General features: G+C 31.5%; 6 protein-coding genes across 7 annotated transcripts; 3 read left to right on the top strand and 3 right to left on the bottom strand.

Annotated features, from left to right (window-relative positions):
* Positions 1–1,771: 1,771 nt before the first annotated feature.
* On the top strand, positions 1,772–5,913 carry LOC103577419 (uncharacterized). Its single transcript, XM_008558034.3, has 7 exons — positions 1,772–1,997; positions 2,232–2,326; positions 2,803–2,957; positions 3,068–3,198; positions 3,261–3,396; positions 3,463–5,335; positions 5,406–5,913. Exons 1-7 carry the CDS (start codon positions 1,919–1,921, stop codon positions 5,769–5,771), a joined length of 2,835 nt encoding a protein of 944 aa, XP_008556256.1. The 5' UTR covers positions 1,772–1,918; the 3' UTR covers positions 5,772–5,913.
* An 89-nt stretch (positions 5,914–6,002) lies between these two features.
* Positions 6,003–7,434, bottom strand: LOC103577420 (protein FAM177A1). Its single transcript, XM_008558035.3, has 3 exons — positions 7,224–7,434; positions 7,027–7,149; positions 6,003–6,960 (listed from the first exon to the last, which is right to left on the bottom strand). The coding sequence occupies exons 1-3, from the start codon at positions 7,296–7,298 to the stop codon at positions 6,697–6,699; spliced, it is 462 nt and encodes a 153-aa protein (XP_008556257.1). The 5' UTR covers positions 7,299–7,434; the 3' UTR covers positions 6,003–6,696.
* Positions 7,435–7,549: 115 nt separating this feature from the next.
* LOC103578873 (putative ankyrin repeat protein RF_0381) lies at positions 7,550–10,440 on the top strand. Its single transcript, XM_008560145.2, has 2 exons — positions 7,550–7,932; positions 8,019–10,440. The coding sequence occupies exon 2, from the start codon at positions 8,041–8,043 to the stop codon at positions 10,351–10,353; it is 2,313 nt and encodes a 770-aa protein (XP_008558367.1). The 5' UTR covers positions 7,550–7,932; positions 8,019–8,040; the 3' UTR covers positions 10,354–10,440.
* Positions 10,441–10,844: 404 nt separating this feature from the next.
* LOC103577422 (eukaryotic translation initiation factor 5) lies at positions 10,845–12,874 on the bottom strand. Its single transcript, XM_008558039.3, has 3 exons — positions 11,820–12,874; positions 11,475–11,666; positions 10,845–11,387 (listed from the first exon to the last, which is right to left on the bottom strand). Exons 1-3 carry the CDS (start codon positions 12,858–12,860, stop codon positions 11,262–11,264), a joined length of 1,359 nt encoding a protein of 452 aa, XP_008556261.1. The 5' UTR covers positions 12,861–12,874; the 3' UTR covers positions 10,845–11,261.
* Positions 12,875–13,250: 376 nt separating this feature from the next.
* Positions 13,251–18,503, bottom strand: LOC128667602 (uncharacterized). 2 transcript variants are annotated; one of them, XM_053738419.1, is made up of 3 exons: positions 18,342–18,503; positions 17,954–18,134; positions 13,251–13,694 (listed from the first exon to the last, which is right to left on the bottom strand). In XM_053738419.1, the coding sequence occupies exons 2-3, from the start codon at positions 17,973–17,975 to the stop codon at positions 13,258–13,260; spliced, it is 459 nt and encodes a 152-aa protein (XP_053594394.1). In that variant the 5' UTR covers positions 17,976–18,134; positions 18,342–18,503; the 3' UTR covers positions 13,251–13,257. The 2 variants fall into 2 exon arrangements, with proteins under 2 accessions (XP_053594394.1, XP_053594395.1); XM_053738420.1 differs by lacking the exons at positions 17,954–18,134; positions 18,342–18,503 and adding an exon at positions 15,518–15,800.
* Positions 18,504–18,780: 277 nt separating this feature from the next.
* LOC103577423 (cytoplasmic 60S subunit biogenesis factor ZNF622) lies at positions 18,781–20,574 on the top strand. The gene is made up of 2 exons (XM_008558042.1): positions 18,781–19,024; positions 19,302–20,574. The coding sequence occupies exon 2, from the start codon at positions 19,319–19,321 to the stop codon at positions 20,483–20,485; it is 1,167 nt and encodes a 388-aa protein (XP_008556264.1). The 5' UTR covers positions 18,781–19,024; positions 19,302–19,318; the 3' UTR covers positions 20,486–20,574.
* The last annotated feature ends 608 nt before the right edge of the window (positions 20,575–21,182 follow it).

Genomic DNA, 21,182 nt, shown 5'->3' with positions numbered 1-21,182 from the left:
TGCAGGATCTGGGACAGAGTCAGATTCCGATGACTCAATTCCTGATTTGGAGGACCCAACTGCTGGAGGTGGAAGTTACTCCGGTACCAACGTCAGCGGTTTACCAGTAGACGTTATCTCCAAAGCTAAACAGACACGTGGTGAAAAAAAAGCACGTAAACTTATGAGCAAACTTGGACTGAAACTCGTACAGGGAGTTAACCGCGTTACTATTCGTAAAGCAAAGAACATTTTGTTCGTCATCAACAAACCTGATGTCCTCAAAAATCCGGCTTCTGATACCTATATAATCTTTGGTGAAGCCAAGGTAATTATTGTGATATTCAGCTAGAATAATTTTTTAATTGAACTTTGATTTTAAATTGATGATTTTTATTGTCTAGATTGAAGACTTGAGTCAACAAGCACAAGTTGCAGCTGCTGAGAAATTCAAGGAACCACCAAGTACCGCTGCTGCTGAAGCTGGTGGCAGTACATCTGTCGTAGCGCCTATACAAGAAGAATCCGAGGAAGAAGTTGATGAGACTGGCGTCGAGGAAAAAGACGTCGAACTGGTTGTCGCACAAGCTCAAGTTTCAAGAGCGAAAGCTATCAAAGCGCTTAAAAATAATCAGAATGATATCGTCAATGCTATCATGGTAATTTTTTTGTCATTTTTAATTTACACTCACTTAACTGCTCGGAGAAAAATGTCGGCTCGAAATCTATCAATTTTTATTTTGATGTCGACCAAACTTTAAACAGGAAGTGAACCATCTAAAAAATTATTATGCTGTATTAACAATACTTGATGCGCGCGAGAAACTTATCGATAAGCTTTGAAAATAACTTCCATACATGATAATTGTCATGCGGCTTAATATTTTTTATAAGAGCGTAATAACTTTTTGGATGCTTCACTTCCTGTTTAAAGTTTTGTCGACTACAATAAAACTTAGATGGATTTGAATGTAGCAGACATCTTACAGATTTTAAATTATAAATATATAGAGTAAATAATTTAAAAAACGATATTTATAAAAAAGACACTTATTAATTTTTTAACATTTTATTTTACTAATTATTTATTCTATTTATTAATAATTAAATTTTTCTCCACGTGCTAATTAATTTAAAATGATGATAATCGTGAAGGTTTCGCTAAAATTTATTTCACTGTCGGATTACTTTGAAGATAAACTTGGCTGTCTGAAAAATAATTTACTAAAAATTACTGTTAATTAATTATTTTTAATATCTCTATTAACTTTATTATTTATTTATCTGTTACAGGAATTGACGATGTGATAAACTGAAAGCATTTGTTATGCGTTAGTCTCCGCTGCGAAAAAGCCAATTACAACTAATCGTCTATTATTTTGTATTTTATAATTTGTCATCGTCATTTATTTTTTTTTTTTTCTAATTGCATTGCTACAAGACATAAATTAAGTAATAAAAATAATAAGTAATTCAAGAACAAAAAAAGTACATAAAGTTTTAAAAAAAATTATAAATCCACAATTATTTGACGATATTCGTCAATGAAATTATCTTATATGTATATAACACACCAATTACATTTAAAATAAAATAATAAATAATCATTGCTCACTTACCATTTATTTCGTTTATTATTTATTTAATACCTGAGGTGAAAGACCTCATGACATTTAATTCTACTTAATTATTTACTTTACACACGTATGTTAATATATTATTTAAAATTTACCGACTGTGAAACAGTTGTCTACATTTTAGGCAGCCATATTTATTGTAGGCCATTTTTAAATACTAAAAATCCGTCCATTTTTACATACCAAAAAAACTGACAGTCGCGGTAGTGAATACGCGGCATATATATTTTTAATAAGTATATAGTTTATAAATTTAAATTAAATGGCAATAATTAGTGTAGTTAAATAAATAATAATTTAAAATGCAAGATATTTGTTCAGATATTAGGACAGCGATTGATCATGGTCGCACTGATATCCTTCGATCTTTACTTGGTGCCTGTATGTATACAATAAATATCTAAATGTATAACCAATAAAAAAATATCAACCGATATATTAAATAAATATAATTGGAATTTTGCATTTAATGCTGATTAAATTTTGACTTTAAATCAGCACTGGGTTTCAAATTCGCTGAATTTTTTATTTGAAAATTTTTAAACATTTTTGCGGCATCTTTGAAATAATTTTTGAAATGACTATTTATTTAAATTGTTTTTAAAATTTGTTTAGGTGACAATGGCAACGTTGGCGAAGGAATAACGAGAAATGAAATTTTGAACCAACCATTTTTAGAAGAAGGCACTTTTTTATCTTACGCTTCAAAGGTAATCAATTATTTTTAATTTATTATTTACTATTTGATGCTACTGAAAGTAACCGGCATCTGAAAATTTGAGTCTTTAATTACCGGTTAATTGCCATCAGAAATTTTAAAAAATATGATACTGAAGTTCGCCGACTTCTAATAATTTTTTGATTTTTTTCAAAATGAAAAATTACAAAAAAAAACTCATAGTTTTTTTGATTTTTTGCATGTGCATATTTTTATTTTTTTTGTAATTGATTTATTGAAAAAAAAAAAAAAAAAATCAAAAATTGTTAATTGTCTGCAAACTTCGGGGCCATAAAATATGAACAGTAAAATTTAAAAAAATTCTTCACATGCATTTTTAAAAATAATTACATGTGTATTTACTTTGTTTATTTGAAATATATAAATTTTTTAAATGACTGCTACTTTCACTATCATTTTTATTTGCACATAAATTTTTATTTAAATAAATAATATTTTGACATTTAGACGAATCAGGTTGATGTAGTAAGAACATTACTAAGTTGCGGTGCTGATCCAGCGGTTAAAAATGCACATGGACGTAATGCTGTTGATGTTGCTGCTAGTGAAGTCATACGTTTAATTTACGTTGAAGAATTATTACGTGCTACTGCTGCGTCTGAGTAAATTATTTTTTTTTCACTAGCTAATTATTTCAATCAATGTCTTTTGATGCTTACACGATTTTCGTTTTCTTAAAATTAATTTAAAAAATGATATTTTGTTTTATTAGAATAGATAGAGTTATTCAATTACTAGAAGCAGGAATTGATGTTAATTCATGGGATTCAGAAGGTAGTAAAAATACGCCATTACACTGGGCCGCTTGTTACGGCAATAAAGATGTAGTTGCTTGTCTTATTGGTAAGAAAAAAATATATAAATCAATAAGTATTTAATTATTTAACAGTAAATAAATATTAAAGATCGCGGTGCTGATGTTAATGCTGAAAATGGTTGCGGAGCGACGCCTTTGCATGAAGCAGTCAATCGTGGTGACATAACAATATGCCAAGAATTATTACTTGCTGGTGCAAATCCTCACACTCGTGCTCTACAAGGGTAATTATTATATAATATTGGAAATAATTATTTACTTTGTCTATAAATATATTATAATTTATTCAGAACATTTGCTGGTAAGAGTCCATACGATTTATCACGAACAAAACCAGCAATACATGTCTTATTGCAACGTACTATGCCGAAAGAAACTGAAAGTGTTCACAGTCCAGTAACGTACAGCGACTCGACAAATTTTAGTCAGAAAAATTTGTCAACGAATATGAGCCAGCTGTCAATAGACTCTGCTAAATCAACAGATCCTCTGTACGACCCAACACTACCTGCTCTACGTGACTCAGTGAATGACAACACGCATCACCATCACCAGAGTCCAATAAGATCTCATGAAAAATCACCAACATGGAATTTAATATGGCCTGAACCCAAAAGTATAATTGATTTGAGTCACTACTCGCCTCCATTTATTGCCGGCAAAGAAATATTTATCTCAATAATCCAAGGAAGTGAATCTATTCACGATATCCTGGATGTCTGGGAAGTTAGTCGTACGTATTTGCTTGAACTAGGTCATGATGTTAAAGTAGGCGAAGTCCAACCGGGATCTGGAAGATTCACTAGCGACAATAGGATTGAATGTATCGTTAATCGTAAATTATTTAATATAGCAGAGGGTTATCAACTTCACATATCACAGAATTCAATAAAAGTTAGCGCGGGAAGTCTAGCGGGGTTACATTACGCGGTGTGCACATTCGTCCAGATACTGCGTCTCAGTAAAAATTCAAACTCACCGGAAGTTACGGAGATTGAATCCGTTTTAATAAAAGACGAGCCGAGGTTTATGCATCGCGGGATACTACTTGACATTTCTCCACGTGGTAGAACCCCGACACTGGAATATTTACTGCACACTATAGATCTATGGTCGTCATTCAAAGTATCCCATCTCCACCTGTACTCAAGATTAAATCCCAGCTGTGATTGGCAGTTGTGTTACACACGTTCCGAAATGGTGACATTGGATCGGTACTGCCGCGATCGCCATTTGAATCTGATCCCCGCTCTAGACGTCGATTCAAACGTAAGCCAGCGTCATTTGACGCAAATGTGGCCAGTGTTTCAAGAATTACTCGCAATATTCCCAAGCTTGAGCTACGTGCACGTGGGCCCTAGACTTGCGAGCTTGCTGGTGCCACCAGAAAATCTCGATTTGAGCAACAGTATTAACGAGACCGTAGAAACTGACATGTCTGAAGTATTCAAATCTTATTCGTGTCTCCAAGAACTCTGGCACATTCTAAATTTAAACTCCGACACAACTCTGCTGCTCTGTAGCAACGGCTTGCATTCGAAACCCGAGTTCAGAAGCGTTCCTAGCAACGTGATACTTGTCGAGTACGGATTCCAAGCAGACTATGACTTCTCCGAGTGGACTGAATCCTTTAAAACAGCTGGAGGCAACGTGCTGCCGTCTTCAGGTACTGCTAGCTACAACAGCTTAGCCGGTTGTCCTGGATCGACCTTGATAAACACAAGGAACGCATTGAAAATGGCCATTGAACAAAATTCAATTGGTATTGTCGTGGCTCACTGGTCAGGAAGTCATCATCTAACTCCGCACCCTTTCTCGTGGCTCGGATATCTGATAGCCGCTGGTCTTTCTTGGAACCCTTCAACAGAAATCGAACTAGGTCCTGTTGACCTATACGACAACCCAGAGGTTGCTAATTTAATTAAACGCCAGCGGTACTTGACCAGTATTTTAAACATCCACGTTTTCCAAGACCTGGAACACAAAATCGGCGGTACTATTCTTGAATTAGGACGCGTTGACACTTTGGTATTAACGCTCAGCAAAAACCAGGATGCCAATGACTTGCAACAGATTCCTGACAACCGGGGATCGACGCTCTACAGATTGCTCACTGATCCTGATAATGTTAATTTGGAATATTTGTCTGCTGATTTATTCGCTGTAAGTTTAAATCATTAATTAATTATTTATTTATTTAATTATTTTGATTAATTAATTTTTATTTTAACAGAGAATGACTAAGCAAATAAAACGCGTGACTCATGCATTGTATGAAGCTAATGTAACCGCGAAATTTGGATCAATGGACATACAGGAATTACAATTAACTGCTGATTTAATGGTGACGGCGTGTCGTATTGGTCGCACGCTTATTGGTGTTGGTGTAAATCCAAATAGCAATATGGGCCTAGCTGTTATTAATCTCGGTGTTTGTAATTTACCACCGACATTTAGAACTGACATTGCTAATAAAATGTTAGCACACATTGAACAGTACAAAGGAGCTTGGTTACAAAGACATTTACCACAAGGTCTTCAGAGTTCATTGCTAGTCTTAACCAGTGCGCTTCATCGTTTTGTACCAGAGTCTTCGTAGTACTGATTTATTATCACTAATTTTTATTATTTTCTTATTGTTATTTATGATAATAATAATAATTATCTATTATTGACAATATTTTATTATTTTTTGACGTTACTGTTGGCAATAAATTTCCGTACGATGCAATTGTATATTTTAAATAATGACAAAACTTAAAAATAATTCCATTGTCAGATTTATATGAAGGGTATTAATTATTAATTGAAGACTGTTGAACAAAAAGAGTAAGAGTAATGATAATAAATGCAACGTATAATTGTACAATTTAGTTATACAAATATATTAATATGTAAAAAATATATTATAAATTGTCAATAAAGTGCGTTTTTTTTTTTAAAGGCACTAAGCTTATTTTTGTTTTTCAAATAATTGCTAGCCCTCTTTCAGTACTCAGACTCTCTATTTATTTTTTTAGTGATAAAATAATTTTAATACTTATAATTATTAATTTTCTTGATAATTAAATTAAATTTTTGTTGGGAAATGATAATTCAGGATTTTGAAAATTAATGATCCTGCTGTTTGTTTTCAACAAATCAATTAAAAAAAAAAAATAACTAGAAATATGCACCTGTAGAAAATTAAAAAATTTGTATGTGCAATTTTTTTAAATATTTTTTTTTTATCATTTGTCGTTTTGAAAAAAATCAAGAGTGGGAAGAGCTGAGTACTGATATTTTTGTGCAAATTTACTTAGTTATTTTAAAATATAATATTTATAACTAAGCATTAAAAATAAAATTTAAACATTTTGAAATCTATAAAAAAAAATTTTTACCGTTTCTGTGAGACATGAATCGGAAAATAAATTTAAGACTAGTTTTTTTAAGAGAAGTAAATAGTTGATCATAACTGAGTAATTTTCGTAAAACTGTTGACTGAATGTTAAAGTAATTTTTTTTTTTTGTTAATAATAAAATTAATTGCCGGAAGTTTTAATGTCATTAACAATAAGATTTTCTGTATTACTTTGAGTCCAGCCCTGCATCTCTAGGTCTTTGTTATTTTCTTCATTTTGTATCTTTTGAAGACGATGGTACTCAGCAAGTTCAAAGTTATACTTGGGTGACGTGATGCCTAGAAAATCAGCCAGTGCTTCGCCAACGTAATCACAGCTCTCGAGTACTTTGGAACCGATCCACGAGGTTTGGTACCAAGTCCACGGGATCCAGCCGATATTTTTCTAGCGAGAAAAATTAATCATTATCTATGACAATAATTGAATAATTGATATATAAATAATATTTACCAGATCAATGATTTTTTTATCAGTATCAGGAGAACTGGAGTCCGTTTCATCATCAGAATATTCAACTAGATCACCATCAGAAAAATGTAAAACTCTTTTTGGGCGTTTTAGTGATTGATTATCCTAAATTATTAATAATAAAATTTTAATTAATTAAGTAATTAGTTTTTATTAAAGGTTAATTTATTAAGACTTACTTGATTTAGTTTATCTCCACCCACTTGCAATACGACATTAGTTAAATCACACAATTCTTTATTTTCTGTTGTCATTTTGACAGCTCAACAATTAATTACAGTCATCAATTTAAATTTTCAAACAAAAATTATATTTTTATTAATAATTTATTTAAACAATTGATAATTACGTACTTTAATTACATCCTTGACATGATTTGTTTTTATTATGACATTTCACATATGTGCAGTCATACATATATATATATATATATATATATATATATATATATATATTTATGTTTATGACGTCATAAAGAAAAGTCAAAACAAAGAAAATAAACTTTAAGCGAAAACTTACTTTTTAAAAAAATTAATTTGGCGCTAAAATTTTGAAATTAAAATTTTAATAAATAGTTTGATAATTTATCGAATAATTATTTTTAAATATTAACTAATTATTTCAAATAATAGAGTACGTCTTAAAGAATGGAGTACGTCGCCACGGTCGCCACCAAGTGATAAAAATATAAATTATTGAGTAAAAAAATATTTTGAATAACAAAAATCCTAACCTACAGCATGACACATGTGTCAATGTAAACATATTTATAAATATCAATAACAGAATATATATATAAATATTTTTACTGTAATAAAAAGTGTGTGTGCAACACTAATTTTAATTTGACAGATCAAATAGTATCAGTAATTTTTTATGTAATCACAGGTGAGTTACTTTGTGCTAAATGAGTAAGAAAAGTAAAACGTCAAATGTCAAGTCGAAGTGAATTTAATGACATTTATAATTTTTAGGAATTAATAGAACGTGATTACAATGTCTGATGATGAAACACCACCTAAGCGGAGACGTCTGGATACATTGTCATCAAAATCTGATGATACATTGAATGACAGCGACCTGTCAGAAGCAATCAATCAAGAAAATTTATCAGACAGTGACAGCGAAGTATCAAGCTCTGATAATATTTATGGCAATGGCGGTGAGGTACATTCTTTTCGATTGATAGCACAAGCTGTTGACGAAGACGTAAATGACAATGAGGAATTCCAAGAGAACTCTAGCTCTTCTGACTGGATCAGAGGCTCGTCTGTCGAATCAACTTACGAAGACGAAGAAGAGTTGGTTTCTTTGAGGAAAGAATCCAAAGATACTCAGTTACATGCTGCTGTTAAAGCTGGAGATATTGAATTGGTTAAAAAAATTCTGAGAACTGGCGTTGATGTCAATGCACCAGGGGAAGATTCTAACACAGCACTTCATCTAGCTGTTGATAATGAATTTTTAGCAGCTGTCAAGTGTTTAGTTGAATATGGAGCAAATATTTCTGCTAAGAACAAATCTGATGACCCATATCTACGCTGGGAAACTCCATTGCACATCGCAGTGAGAAAAGATCGTCTAGACATTCTTGAGTTACTTTTCACAACAGAAATAAACGTCCAGGAACTGATGAAAAATTATGACACCAACTTGCGTCACGCTGTCGAGCGTAAAAATTTCAAATTGATCAATAGTTTAGCGGGAAATTCAAATTACAATAATTACAATAGTTCAATAAAAGAAGTATTTAAAAATTTTTCAATGCAGCAGCTTTCAAAAATGGGCTACGGTGAAGATTTAATAGCTTTGCTATTCGGCAAGTACGCAGACATAAATGTCCGAAATAAATCTGATCAAACTCTCCTTTTTTTAGCAGTTACCAATAAAAATGTAAAGATGATTAAATATCTACTTGACAACGGTGCTGATGTAAATGCGGTCAATTGCAGTGATTTTATTCCTGGATGGACTGCTCTGCATGCTGCTGCTGAGGCATGTTACGATGGTGTAGTCAAGACTTTATTAGATCATCAGTTTTGCGACGTAAATGTGAAGACGGATGACAATATAACGCCGCTCCATATTGCCGCGTCGAAAAATAATTTGACAATACTCAAAATGTTGTTGGAAAAAAATGCGCTGTTTGATATTCATGGTCAACATGATCTTATTTATGGATTGACGCCTTACCACGTGGCTGTTTATGACGATTGTCTAGAAGTGACGGAATATTTTTTGGATAATCTTAAAATAGATGTTGATAAAAAGACGATGAATGATGAGAGCGCATTGCAAGTTGCTGTGAGAGCTGATAATTGTAGTATGACAAAATTACTGCTGGATCATGGAGCTGATGTTAATTATTTTTCCAAAGATCAGGGCGCGGGATTCACTGCATTGCATATTGCTGCGCAAAATGGTAATGCGGAGCTGGTTGATTTATTGCTGAGTCGGGGGGCCGATGTCAATATCATGGGAAATGATGTAAAGACTATTCTACATATGGCCGTTTGCTCGGAAAACGAATATATTGTCAAACGTTTGCTAGCTTGTGGAGCTGATGTAAATCGCAAGAGCAACACGTATAGATTTGAAGGAATCACTCCACTTCTTGAAGCATCGTCACGTAATTTAAAAGACATTATTTTCATGTTGATAAATGCAGGCGCTGATGTAAATGCTAAAGCTATAAATAAATTTGATGATAAACGTCAGTCTATTATTGACATCGCTATCAAAGGGTATGGCGATGATGAGTTGCTGAAGATGCTTTTGAATTTTGGAGCTGATATTAACAATTCTTATGTACATCTTGAGCTGACTGATGCTTCTTTGACCATTCTTGAGCAACATGTACTTAAATTAAAGGCGGCTGGTTTATTTGTTCATCAAAGACATCTAGATTGGTCCTGTCACAGAGGAGGTAATAGAGACTTTCAACGAGAATGTAAAAGAGAGCTAAAGAAAATGAAGACAGAAAAAATAAATAAGAGTAATGTTTGTTACTACGATCTGCTTGCTAAGAATGTCGATCAACTGGCAATGTACGCGGAGAATAAAAATATCAGGAAGGCTGTGAAACTCAATAAGCTGACGGTAAAGTATCCGTTGTATGCGGAGATGTTGGTATTTTATTTCAAAAAAGGACACAAGCGTAACCAGTTGCTAAATGATGTTGAGAAATTGCTGGAAGATATTTTTATCAAGCTGCCGCACAATTGTGTCAGGAATATTTTGGTATATTTGAGCGATGACGATTTATTAATGTGCTTAGGAAGGACATCCAGTGTGATGGCGGACAAATGAAAATTTATACTTTTTTTGAGTTAATGTAAATAATGTGTATATACTTTTAACTTTTATTGTGAGATATGTAATTTATTGTTATTGTAAGAGAGATTTTTTAATATTTTTTTTTTTTTTAAAATAAATAAATTTAGAAGTTTTTTTTTCAAATTTAATTAAAAAAAAAAAAATTAGTGTGTAATCTTGCATAATTTAGTTTGTAAAAAAAACGAAAATAAAAAATGACCGTAGTCTGGATTTGAACCAGGGATCTTCAAGTGACCTGGTATTTTATGACATTGGTGACCCTTCTAACACCATCCACCAGTTAAAATAAAGTATCAACTTTCCAAAAATGGAGCAGTGACTTCAAATAGTACTTCTACCCTATTTAAATAAATTCATGCCGAATATTTGAATTAGTAATTAATATTTATAAAGAAATATAAAAAAAAAGTACTTGCAATGAACCATATTTTTTTATTTAATAATCATAATATTTCAATAGATACAATGAAAAACGGCCTTAATAATAAACAATTTATAGTAATATGTAAATCAATTGAAAATTAAAATTATTAATCAATCTTTTACTTTAAATTAAAAGGACTGGGTGTCAAGACAATGCAGGTAATGTTTATTTTGCATTTATCTCAATAATAAAAAATTAATATTATTAAAAAAAAAAACATAAGGAAATAAACGAAACATTTAATAAAAAAAAAGTTTTACATAAAAATGAACCAAAAATGACTAAGAAGATTTTTTTAATTGATAATAAGAACTTTCAATAGTAAGTTTTGTGTCCATTGAGTTCTGAGGTAAAGTAAAAGTTAAATTTCCAGTGTTTATAATTACTATTTTAATTGGTTTTAATTAATTAGCCGGTGTAAAAATTCATTGAGTGTATTATCAATAATTATTTTTTTTTAAATGGCATCGATGTCAACGTCATTTTCTTCATCGGAATCATCTACCACAGGTTTGGGTGGAGCTTTTTGATTCTGCTGTTGTTGCTGTTTGAGCGGCTGCTTAGCTCGGTCGTCATACTCGATCTATAAAAAAAAAAAAATAACAAATAAATAAATATTTATAAAAATTATTTTGTAATAAATATCAACTGTCTCGTAAAAAATGTGTACCTCTAAATCATCATCTTCATCTTCTTCCTCAGACTCTGATTCCTCTTCCTCAGCTTCCTTGAGCCAGGTAATAAATGGTGCTGCTTTGTCATGAATTTCCTGTGATAGATCTTTCGAAACGTATTTCTTACTTACTTTGCTCGCCCATTCGAACAAAGCTTTCTCCTCTAGGATATCATTGTCGTAAAAAAGCTATAAAATAAAAATAAATATATTAATAGATTAATTTTTATCTCAAGATAAAAATATAAAATTAAACTTCCGGCAAACAAAACAATAGACGATGCAAATCATAACTAACAAAAAAATGATCAAATCGTAGTTTATTAAATAAACAATATTCACCTTGAGAATACCAGGGACTTTATTCATAAGTGCGTCCTTGTGTAAAGCAATCACCTGTTCAATACCGCGTATCAAATATTTTTGTGCTTTAATATCATCATGAGTGAAACGTAGCAAGAGTACGCGGTGCTTTTTAACTTGAGCAGCAATCCCTTGGTCAAACAATAGCTCAGCGAGTACTAGCGGCGCCTTGGTCTTTATTTCAAGTCTATCAGCTTCGGTGACGAGCTCCTTGTGGTTATCAAGTTGTCCAGCATCGCGACGTGTTTTAACAAGTTTGTAGAAAATATCCATGCGTTCTTTCTCGCTTTTCTCAAGATCTTCGCTGATAGTCATCCCCTTGGCGCCTTCGGTCAGATCCTGGAGCCGTGCACGGACCGCTTCCTCCGAAACATCGACGGCCCATTTAACGTCGGCCACATCATCGACTTTTTTGTCCTCAGCGATTATCTCCGGTGCCTCGACAACAATATCAGTGGTGCTGGTGTCATTGTCCGGTGAACCAGAACGATCGCCATTAGAATCGCCGTTGACTTTCTTGGAACGTTTGCCGCGCTTACCTTCAGTTAAAGAACTGCCCTGAGCTGCGGGATTAAGACTAGGCGGATTTTTCAGAATGTAAGTATTTAATTTATGGTTGCTCTCAAGTAAACCATGATGCCCACAAGCTTTGCAGCCCTGCGATATCGTCCCCTTCTTAGCGCTGACAATCAATTCTGTCTCCGGATTATCACAAGCCGGACACAGTACATATTTTCTTATGAAACCGTCAAGCAGATCCTGTAATTTAGCTGCCTCGTGCGAGCCATTGACAATGAAACGTTCATTCTTAAAATCAAATTGCGTTTGTGCACCCAATTCACAGCCAAAATATTTTGTTGGATAAGTCGCCGGTCTTCCAATAGCTTTTGCGACATCAATCATATTGACAATTACTGTTTTAATTCCATTGCCTTTGCCCTCGACTTTAGCTTGGATGCGGGGCATTTTGTAACGATAGAAAGCATCGCTAACATTACGATTTACGTTTAAACTACCCATGATGACAAAAGTTTTCCTAATTACTTTTAAAATTTATAAGATAATCCAATAATAATCTATTTGTTTTGTCCCTAGATCTCAACCCCCAGTACTCTCTTATATTTTTTTTCTTGAACCGCTCAATTTTAACCCACTCCTTTTGCTTTTTCTTAAAAACAATCAAGTTGGCAATGTCTTAGTCCTCGTTTTTCTAACGTGTCGCTTGATTAAAATATATGAGACCTCCTGATGCGTCAGTTTGATCGGTATTACTGTACACTCGCTGTTTGGTACAAGAGCTACCTCGTGGTAGCGAAAACACGATCGAGTCAGGATGATTTGTGTTTAAAGTATTGTCTGACAATTTAGTTGTATTAGCAGCAACTTTAATATCTGCCGCACAACTTGATAATGACAGTCACGTCTCCCTAAATGGCTGGTAAAGCTTTCGATGCCTGTTACTGGAAAATTTTGAGGATCTGTGCTTAGGCAGGACTAGATGGTTCAATAAACGTTGGGTGGTATCTTGATTGGTATTATGCCGCGATCTTGTGGGCAGAGGGGGATAGTTTTCAATGATCATACACGCTGCTGGTCCGTATCTCTTGTTTACAATAATTTTATCAGCACACCACCTTACTCCTACTGATGACGACGCTCCTGATGATCCCGTTAGTCGCAATGATAATTGTGATGATAACAGTGATGGTGTAGATAATGACTCACCAACAACTGAACTAATTAAATTATTTTTTGTTATAATTTTGCTGTCTATCTTACGATGTCTGGACAGTGTCCTGCCACCGCCGCCTTTGCTACTAGATCCTTTCCCTCTGGATGATATCCTGAATGTTTCTGTAAAAAAATAAAAAAAAAAAAATTACATCAATTTAATCTCATGATAATTATACTCACATACTTAATAATTAATAGTAATTAAAAATTTTCTTTTGAATTATAATTTTTAACGTCCAACAAAATAATTGGCATCGCGTACTCGCGTGCCAAAATAATCGTCTTTACTCAACCAAAAATAAAGCTTAAAGATCATGATAAATAACTTTATCAATAAATAACCAAATAAATTTAGTAAAATATGTCAATTATCCGAAATTTTAAACTTAATTTTAATTACTCGTTCATTTGTTTATTTTTAAAAAATAAATAATCAGTAATCGGTAATTGGTAATTGTGATTACATAACGATATCAGTTATAGTTTATAAAATAAAAATATTGTCCACAACTCAAACAATAAAACGGTTATACAATCCCTACAACACACAAGCAAACAGGATTAGGTGATCGAGTTCAAAGGAAGCCTGTCTTCTGTCTTGACAAATCGTTTTTCTTCGTATCAACAATGAATTTTTATATTTTCCCTCAATAATTTATTATTTATCTCAGTAAATTATTAACAAATAAATATAAAATGAGCTGAAGTTTTTAAAAAAGAGTAGTAACTGCAATCACACGGAATTTATTATGTACAATGTACACTAGAGTCGGTGAAAATCAATTGCACGTTCTTTTAATAATCAACATTACATTTATTACCGTCTTATTCTTGTAGTCATGTATGTGAACATGAACATTAATATGTACATATGTATATATATGAAAAAATAATACACACGACGTTGGATTTCGATGCACGTACGATCGATAACGTTATCTGAAAGCAGGCGTACCTCGCGCTGCTTGACACCTTCTTCTCATCAATTTCTTAACCGAAATAATTTATAATTAAAAAATATTTATATATTTGCTGATATGTAGTTATTACTGATATATTTTTAATAAATATAAATAGTTATGATAGTGTAGTTAGCAAACATCTAAAAATTTTTAAAACTTTAAAATAATAAATTAAAATGTTTGAAAAGTAAAAATAAAAAAATGCATGTTTAGAAAATAAAAAATTCAGTATATGCATTTTTTTAAAAATTTTATCGTTTTAATTATAAAAACTTTTTTTTACATGTAATGAAAAAATGATGATACTGAAGTTAGCCGACGTCTAATAATTTTTTGATTTTTTTAAAAGCGATAAATTATAAAAGAAAAAATGTTTCAAAAAATTTTACCTACAGTTTTTTTTATTTTCTATATGTGCATATTTTTAGATTATTATTATTTTTTTTTTTTAATTAATTTGTTGAAAAAAATTCAAAAATTTTCGTATGTCTGCTACATTTGCACTCATAATATATTTTTTATATAAAGGCTGTAACTGCAGATTAAATAGATCTAGTTTCCTAATCAACTGGATTTATTTAATCTGCAATTTTATTTTTTAAATGTTAATTAAAACCCCAAGTGACCTACATAAAAAAAAAATAATAAACAAATAAAGTATAACTAATTATTTTTATCGTGTAATTTTTAAGAGTTGACCAAGCATGATATTGACGTACACGTCGTGACGTTGATAATAAATAGTATGTCTATGCGCAATTATCGATGACAACCTTATAATGTATACATATTGATTTAAATTCATTTCCAAACACTCTTATGTCCACAAAAAATAATAATTTATTCATAAATTACTGAAACTAACCGTGACCTATTTAATTTGTTTTTAAAAATAAATAGGGAATAGATAAAAAAAAGTAAATTGTTAAATCTAGGTCAATGAAAGTTTCGAAATATTTAGATGTTATCTATTTTTTTTACCTGCTCGTAGACGCATAAGTCGTTTTTTAGTCTGTAGAGTTCTATCGCTGCAGATGCTGATTAAAAACCGTGGGATCAATAGATCCAACTTTAATTAATCAAAATTTATCTTAACTCCCGGCGATAAAACACAACAAACTACTTCTAGAACTATACTTTTAATTCTAAGCCAAGTAAGCGAAAATTTTTTTAGCTGGTTGAGCGTAAAACGAACCACGGGGGTAAGGAAACCGACTGTCACTGTCCTAGTGTACTGTAGAGTACTGGTGTATGCTGTTAATACTCAGCGAGACGAGCGGTGTCGGATTGTGCTCTCCTGCTGGGTAGCGGATGCGCGATGCTAACACTAAAAATCGAATCGCTAAGTAAAGAGGGAGAAGCGATTAAATAAACGAGGGATTTAAATACTGAGAGAAAAATACTCAAGATAATTTTTAATTTACCAATAAAAATCACCGTCTCTTTGAATACATCCATGTGATAAATCTCACAAGTTTACTTTTTATATTTTCACAATAAAATTTGCGCAGGCGTTTTATTGTAAATACCGAGGCGCAAAATCACTGAGTAAAACGCCGTGGTTTCGCCCCTCATTTATTGATCGAGTGCGCAGTGCACCACTCTCTTTAAATGTATACAGATATATAAGCATGATAGCAATGAGCAGTGCGGATTTGTATCATCTTAGATCATCGTCTCGCCTGTTTTCCTTAAGAGTTAAAAATCAACTCCGTGAATTTCACGAAATTTCATTTACTTTTCCGACTAGATGACTCAGCATCCACGTGACCTAGGTCATAGTTACAGTGGGTACAAATTGATCTTAGTGATGTCTCGGTCTCTTGGTCTCTTTTTTCTTAGACAGTATATATGATATACATAAATATATAAGTCCGTTGCCATCGTAACTAGTGATTTATTGGTAAGCTGCGTCCATTGAACTTGTGTTAAAGTCATCCACTATTACGACACTCTAGTGTCATCTAAGGAAATATCATCAACATTGAAATTAATGTTTCATTTTAAAATACAATATCCGTAACTGATTAAGCCTCTTAATTATTTATTTACATCCTCTTCATTACCATCTCATTAAAATATTTATTTTACAATAGATAACATAACTAAGATTATAAATACTGAGGCTTTTTTTTACTGCGGGTATGATTAAGATATTTTTTTAAAGATAATTTAAATTTAATGAATGAAATGTTTATTGAATAAATAATAAGTTTTGTTTTTTATAATAATAATAATAATAGTAGATAAATAAATATGTTGATTGTGAAGAAATAAATTAAAATGAATAAATTAAAAGCAAAAGTTGAATTTAAATTAAAACCGTCTAAAAGTTTCACTCGCTAAAACTCTCTGGTTACGACATTCTTCAACTAGCTTCTTGGTTTTTTTTTATTTCTATTCTAAATTAGAAGGTTCCAATGCTATTTCTTCCGCATTTATAAATATATATATTTAAATAAATGTAATTGAGAGCCACTGTATATATATATAAATAAATATACTTTTATATTTATAATTGTATAAATTTATCAAGTAAGTTGAATTGGTGATAAATGATAAATAATACCCAGCAATTTTATAAATATTTAAAATAAAATTATACTTCAAAGATTAGACGGAAATTTATCTATTTAAAAATAAATAAATAAAATATAAATTTATAAAAGTTTATACTAAAGATTTTTTAAATGTTTATCTTAAAAATATTAATAATAAGTAATCTGTTTATAAAAACTTGTTAATAATCTCATGTCTGCTACTTTAATTATAAATAATTATTATTTCCTTTCTGCGTGGACACGTGACCAGATTAATGATAAATTCCCACTCGTTAAAAATACAAATGAATCACAATTACAAGTGAAATAAAAAAAAATGATAGTAATAAAAATGACAATGAATTATCTTTACTCTATAAAGCATTTTAATGTAATAGATAAGACGTAATCATCAGTAGAAATACAATCAATCATTTGGGATCAGTAATAATTATGATCTTGAAGTTAGCAGATAATTAACAACTTTTGGATCTTTTTTTTCAACAATTAAATTTAAAAAAAGAAAAAAAAATATGCACATGAAGAAAATTAAAAAAAACTATAAGTGCAATTCTCTAAAATATTTTTTTTTTAAATATATCGTTAGTAAAAAAAAACCCAAAAATTAGTAAACATCGGCAAATTTCAGTATCATAAAATAATACCGAGTAATTTATGATTTATTTAGATAAATGTGAAAATATATATTGGCAATTGGACCAGCTGGTTAGAAAGTAATTATATATATATGATAGTAGCCATTACATTGCAGATGGATATGGAGGTGGAGATGAAGACTGAAGCGGAGCTCGAGTATTGTAATGATGATAAATATTTGTATTACATTTTAAATTATTTATAAAAATATATAACTTACTTCGTTGTCGATGAAAAGTCATATAAAATGGTAACGCCCTGCTGGACGGCCGCTTTCTAGCGTTAAAAAAAAATTCACTTGTAACCCGTTGGGCAAGAAATTGGGACAGATGGATGGCCCTCAGTTAAGAGCAGCACCCTGTGATTTTACTTTGCGATATTACTCGCAACCGTCTGGTTACCTAAAATTATCAAAGTGTGTGTTTTATATATATGTCGGGTATCTTTCTTTCTATATATATATATATATATATTGCGCACAATACTTTTGTGCATTTATACATATAGATATATTTTATATGCGAACAGTCGAAGCGACCTCAAAAAAAAAAATTCAACATTTTTATAAAAGTAAATAAATATATTTTTAGGTTTAATCTTTAAATTACCTGGCAATGGCGACACAGTAGATTTGACAATTAGTTTTTTTAATACGTCTGCTAACGTAATGAGTAATTATAAGTATAATAATAAAATAAAACAATTATAATGATATAAACGTCCGATTGTAAAGACAACTCATGCCTGAATGCTACTGCGAATATGAAATGAACGACTAAATTTTATTTTCACACCACTACGTATTTAAGAAAATGGCGGCTTCCCATCGAGTTTTCATCACTTCCTTTTTTTTCAATTTAAATTATTTATTTTTTATTTAATAATTTATAAGATTGATAAATCATATAATTAATTTTACTAGTAAAAAGTTTTTTTTTTTTATATAAACAGTAAAATTTGCAAATTAATAAAATGAAAATTCAAAAATTCAGTCGTCGATAAGATAAATCTCGTTAGGTAACTAACGAAGTCAATATGGTCCCGCACGCGCAGACGCAGAAACTAAACGTCATATAACCTTTTAAATAATTGAACGTGTTAAATATAATTGTTTAAAATATAATTTATGAGGATATATGATATTTATGTGATGTAATAATTTTTTTTACATGAGTATATTTAATTACAATTTAATTATTCGGTTTAAACAAAACAAGTCAAGTGATTCATATCCTATTTGTTGTCAACACGTGGATTGATGTAATTTGTCTTATTTATTACACCAAATAATGTAAGTTATAATTAATTTAATTGATAATTAATCGTGATTTAATTTAAAATTTTTATAAAAACAGCAGATACCTAAAAATTTTGGATTTATAAATAGAAAAACTCAATATTGGCAAAAATAAATTGAAAAAATTTATACCAGACTTGTCAAAATTTTTAAAAATAATAGACCATTTGTTTACAAAATTTATCAGACATCTGCTATTTTCTTTTGCATAAATTTTTCAAAACAAGTTTATATAAGAAATAATTTATGACATTTAATAATTTGTTCAAAGATTCTGGAGCAAAAAAAATGGAAACTGAAAGTTTACCAACAACATACACATGCATAACATGCCGAGTTGCATTTAAAGATCCGGAAATCCAACGTCAACATTACAAAACAGATTGGCACCGTTACAATTTAAAACGTAAAGTCGCTGAGTTGCCTCCAGTGACAGCTGAGAATTTTCAGACAAAAGTAATTGAACAGCGCGTCGAAGAGACTGCAGTTTCCGAGCAAGAAAGTTGTAAAGTTTGTCACAAGACATTCAACACTACTAATCAATATGAGAATCACCTCATGTCTAAGAAACACAGGGAAAGGTCTTTGAAGAGTGAGAAAATTCCACCACGTGATGATGCAGAGTACATTAATACAGTAAGTCCTGGAAAATTAATACACAAAGCTGTTAGTTCCGTTGGCTCACCGGACAAAGATGACGAAAAAGCATCTTCACTTAATGTTGAAGTAGACTCAGATGTTGAATCTGTCGACTCTGATGACTGGGTCGAGGATACTGATAATCCAGTTAAAAATAACTGCTGTCTATTTTGTAAACATCACAGCAGGTCGATTGTAAAAAACTTGAAGCACATGAATGAAGCTCACGGTTTCTTCATACCCGACCCGGAGTACTGCATCGACGTCAGAGGTTTACTAGTTTATTTAGGAGAGAAAGTATTCGCTGGGTTCATGTGTTTGTGGTGCAATGACCGCGGACGTGTGTTCCAAAGTGCTGAAGCTGCACGTGGTCACATGCTGGACAAGGGACACTGCAAGATGTTGCACGAAGGCGAAGCTTTGGCTGAGTATTCCGACTGGTACGATTACTCATCGAGTTACCCAGACGCTGAAGATCATGATCCAGATGCAGATGTCGATATTCCTGAGATTGATGACACTGATTATCAACTTGTCTTACCCTCGGGCAACGTCATCGGGCATCGCTCGCTCATGAAATACTACAAGCAGAATTTGGATCCGAATCGCGCAGTTGCTATTCCGAAGAACGAAAAGTTAAGACGCGTTTTGTGTCAGTACCGAGCTATCGGATGGTCTGAAACTCAGAAAGTTGAAGTGGCAAAGAAAGTCAGGGATATTAGATTCATGCAACGTATTCAATCGAGATACCTTATGAAATTAAAGTTGAAGGCTAATAAATTCCAGCCGCATTTCCGTCAACAAGTTAATTACTAAAATAATTATTGCCAGTTACTTATAATGCTTGTACTACTCATGTATTGATTGGTTACTTTTTTCTAAAATAAAAAATAATATTTAAATATTAAAAATATTTATTTTCACTAAATTACTTTGTAAGATTTAGTCTTTAAAATATTTTCGACACAGCGATGTGAAGTGGCGTTAAACCAGAATCAATTCTAACATTTACGTCACAAAGTTCATCATCAAGAATAAGTTTGACTATTTCTTCGTTATTTGATTGAACGGCGGCGTGTAGAACAATTTCATTATTAAAATTAGAAGCATTCACGTCTGCTCCGCTGCTAATCAACAGTTTAATCATATCGATATTTTTATTTCTAACTGCTAAATAAAGGAGAGTTTTCTTGAATTTATTTAGTTTGTTGATCTCTGTAGACTTGCTGAACCACATAATTAATGCATCTCCACTGTAACCCTGTAAATTGAAATCAGAGTTATAAATATTTTTTTCCAAGATACTAATAACGTTTTTATTTAAAATTTTTGATATCATAAAATAAAATGCTATTCATACTTCTTATCTAATCGACATAAGTCTATAATTTATTTAAATGTATTATTTATCTAGAACTTTAACTACTTACAATAAATTTAAATTTCAAAGTAAGCGCGGTAATTTTTAAATTAAAAAATGTAAGTTAGAGGCGCGTCAGTCAACAATCGAGTT

The sequence above is a fragment of the Microplitis demolitor genome, chromosome 4 (genome assembly GCF_026212275.2).
Source record: "Microplitis demolitor isolate Queensland-Clemson2020A chromosome 4, iyMicDemo2.1a, whole genome shotgun sequence".
NCBI classification, from domain to species: domain Eukaryota; kingdom Metazoa; phylum Arthropoda; class Insecta; order Hymenoptera; family Braconidae; genus Microplitis; species Microplitis demolitor.
This window is presented reverse-complemented; position numbering and strand designations above follow the sequence as displayed.

What these genes read in the sequence shown, in the direction of transcription:
- LOC103577419 (XM_008558034.3), top strand. Translation starts at nt 1,919, where the DNA reads ATGCAAGATATTTGTTCAGATATTAGGACAGCGATTGATCATGGTCGC. An exon ending in TTTTATCTTACGCTTCAAAG is followed by an intron (nt 2,327 to 2,802) that starts GTAATCAATTAT and finishes TTTGACATTTAG; the next exon opens with ACGAATCAGGTTGATGTAGT. An exon ending in CGTGCTACTGCTGCGTCTGA is followed by an intron (nt 2,958 to 3,067) that starts GTAAATTATTTT and finishes TTGTTTTATTAG; the next exon opens with AATAGATAGAGTTATTCAAT.
- LOC103577420 (XM_008558035.3), bottom strand. Translation starts at nt 7,298, where the DNA reads ATGACAACAGAAAATAAAGAATTGTGTGATTTAACTAATGTCGTATTG. An exon ending in GTGGAGATAAACTAAATCAA is followed by an intron (nt 7,150 to 7,223) that starts GTAAGTCTTAAT and finishes TTAATAATTTAG; the next exon opens with GATAATCAATCACTAAAACG. An exon ending in ATAAAAAAATCATTGATCTG is followed by an intron (nt 6,961 to 7,026) that starts GTAAATATTATT and finishes TTTTCTCGCTAG; the next exon opens with AAAAATATCGGCTGGATCCC.
- LOC103578873 (XM_008560145.2), top strand. Translation starts at nt 8,041, where the DNA reads ATGTCTGATGATGAAACACCACCTAAGCGGAGACGTCTGGATACATTG.
- LOC103577422 (XM_008558039.3), bottom strand. Translation starts at nt 12,860, where the DNA reads ATGGGTAGTTTAAACGTAAATCGTAATGTTAGCGATGCTTTCTATCGT. An exon ending in AAGTCCCTGGTATTCTCAAG is followed by an intron (nt 11,667 to 11,819) that starts GTGAATATTGTT and finishes TTTATTTTATAG; the next exon opens with CTTTTTTACGACAATGATAT. An exon ending in ATGAAGATGATGATTTAGAG is followed by an intron (nt 11,388 to 11,474) that starts GTACACATTTTT and finishes TTTTTTTTATAG; the next exon opens with ATCGAGTATGACGACCGAGC.
- LOC128667602 (XM_053738419.1), bottom strand. Translation starts at nt 17,975, where the DNA reads ATGACTTTTCATCGACAACGAA. An exon ending in GACTTTTCATCGACAACGAA is followed by an intron (nt 13,695 to 17,953) that starts GTAAGTTATATA and finishes ATTTTTTTACAG; the next exon opens with AAACATTCAGGATATCATCC.
- LOC103577423 (XM_008558042.1), top strand. Translation starts at nt 19,319, where the DNA reads ATGGAAACTGAAAGTTTACCAACAACATACACATGCATAACATGCCGA.